Source organism: Diachasma alloeum, unplaced genomic scaffold (genome assembly GCF_001412515.2).
Source record: "Diachasma alloeum isolate Michigan unplaced genomic scaffold, Dall2.0 Dall_scaffold_00739, whole genome shotgun sequence".
Lineage (NCBI taxonomy): Eukaryota > Metazoa > Arthropoda > Insecta > Hymenoptera > Braconidae > Diachasma > Diachasma alloeum.
In genome coordinates, this window is record NW_021680869.1 from 78,970 (window position 1) to 81,204 (window position 2,235).

Here is a 2,235-nt window from a genome sequence, read left to right on the forward strand (position 1 = left end):
CCTATGATTTCTATTCTCGTCTCCGCCATCTCTGTTTGCTCCATAAGATGCCACTTGCTCCTCCAATTGACGAATTTGTTCCTGCATTTGAGTGATCACCTCATCTCGAGATGACTGGGGCGGCTGCTGAAACATCTGAAGCTGATCCGTCTGTGGTCGAACGCCTTGTGGAGGCAGCGGAGACCCACGAGCCTGTGAAGAGTGACTAGGCTGATGAGACTGCGGAGCATATCCAGGGGGTTGTGGCTGCCTGGATCGTTGAGGCTGTAGAGGCTGTGGATGTCCCACCTGCGCCTGGAGGCGATCTATGGTTGCCTGAATGTCCGCCAGGACTTCATCATCATTGTGACGCTGAGGGTAGAACCGTCTTGGAATATACTGTTGGGAAGGCTGCTGGAGTCGTTCCTGAGGCTGCTGGGGATTCTGAAGATGTCTTCGAGGCTGTAGGAATTGTGATCCAACCTGTTGAGGATGCTGCCGCTGTTGTTGGGGATGCTGATCCTGTTGTTGAGGATACTGAGCCTGTTGCTGGGCCTGCTGAGCCTGTTGTCGAGGGTACTGAGCCTGTTGTTGGGGCTGCTGAGCCTGCTGTTGAGGCTGCTGAGCTTGTTGTTGGGGCTGTGGAGCCTGTCGTTGGGGTTCTTGAACCTGTTGTTGGGGCTGCTGAGCCTGTGGTTGAGGCTGCTGAACCCGCTGTTGGGGCTGCTGAGCCTGCTGTTGAGGCTGCTGAGCTTGTTGTTGGGGCTGTGGAGCCTATCGTTGGGGTTCTTGAACCTGTTGTTGGGGCTGCTGAGCCTGTGGTTGAGGCTGCTGAACCCGCTGTTGGGGCTGCTGAGCCTGCTGTTGAGGCTGCTGAGCTTGTTGTTGGGGCTGTGGAGCCTATCGTTGGGGTTCTTGAACCTGTTGTTGGGGCTGCTGAGCCTGTGGTTGAGGCTGCTGAACCCGCTGTTGGGGCTGCTGAGCCTGCTGTTGAGGCTGCTGAGCTTGTTGTTGGGGCTGTGGAGCCTATCGTTGGGGTTCTTGAACCTGTTGTTGGGGCTGCTGAGCCTGTGGTTGAGGCTGCTGAACCCGCTGTTGGGGCTGCTGAGCCTGCTGTTGAGGCTGCTGAGCTTGTTGTTGGGGCTGTGGAGCCTATCGTTGGGGTTCTTGAACCTGTTGTTGGGGCTGCTGAGCCTGTTGTTGTAGCGCTGGATGAGGCACCTGCGGATTCAGCAGAAGTTGTTCAGGCTGTTGCAGTTGTTGGGGTTGAGGAAGTGGAGGCTGCGGCTGCAGGGGCTGCTGCAAACCGTCGTGGGGTTGGTGGCGTTGCTGCCACTCTTCATGTAATTGTAGGGGTTCCTGAAGCTGTTGTTGTTGCTGAGGCTGCTGTAAGGCCTGTCCACGCTGTGCCTCCATAATTATAATCCAGAAGTGTATTGTTTCTGGGCGATTCATATGAAACTTTTCATGATTTTTCCTAAAATGAAAATTCATAATTCAACTTCAATTTGCAATAGTTTTGATAACAACTAGCATTTTTTACTGAATTATGGTTCAGAAATTAACTTTTTGAGGAATTTTCATTTTTGTTTGATTGAAATTTGAGATAACTACATATTTTTCCTCCAAACGTCGGTATTCTATCCAATTCAAACTCTGTCAGTATTAATTCCATAATTCATATTAATTCCTCAATCTTCCTTCATCGTGAGGTTCATCGAAAATCGTGGATTATTTTATTGTCGAATCTTGATTTTACCAACAAATTGATGGACTCGATAATAATTTTACGTACTAGAAATTCCTATTTTGATGTTCTTGGAAGGCTGAAATTTTCAGAAGTGTCATTTTGAGGCTTTTGAAGATCTGAAATTTGATACTTTAAGTCATGATTCAAGTGGAATTTCGAGAAACTTTGTCTCAGAAAAACGAAAATAGTCACTGAACAACATTAATAGACATCAATAGACAATATATTCTGGAACTCATATTATGAATTAGAAATGAAAATGTATGAAATTCAGAGTTGGATTCTAATTCCCAATTGATCAGGATCAAGAGCATTCCAGAGTGAATTGGCACGTTTGGAATCAACATTTTGAGAAACTTAGAATGTTACGAGATTTTTTTTCCAACTGAAATGAGAGATTGTGATATGTTCACGATTGTTTTTTCTTATTCTCGTATTGGTGGACGTTTTTGATTGATATTTTCCTTGACAATAATTTGAGAAGCTGAGAATCTTCATTTGATTGA

The 2,235-nt window shown here is 46.7% G+C and overlaps 1 protein-coding gene across 1 annotated transcript; it reads right to left on the reverse strand.

The window, feature by feature from the left end:
- Window positions 1-205: 205 nt before the first annotated feature.
- Window positions 206-1,395, reverse strand: LOC114841536 (ras-interacting protein RIP3-like). Its single transcript, XM_029126554.1, has 4 exons — window positions 1,287-1,395; window positions 821-1,200; window positions 289-753; window positions 206-250 (listed from the first exon to the last, which is right to left on the reverse strand). The coding sequence occupies exons 1-4, from the start codon at window positions 1,393-1,395 to the stop codon at window positions 206-208; spliced, it is 999 nt and encodes a 332-aa protein (XP_028982387.1).
- Window positions 1,396-2,235: the final 840 nt, after the last annotated feature.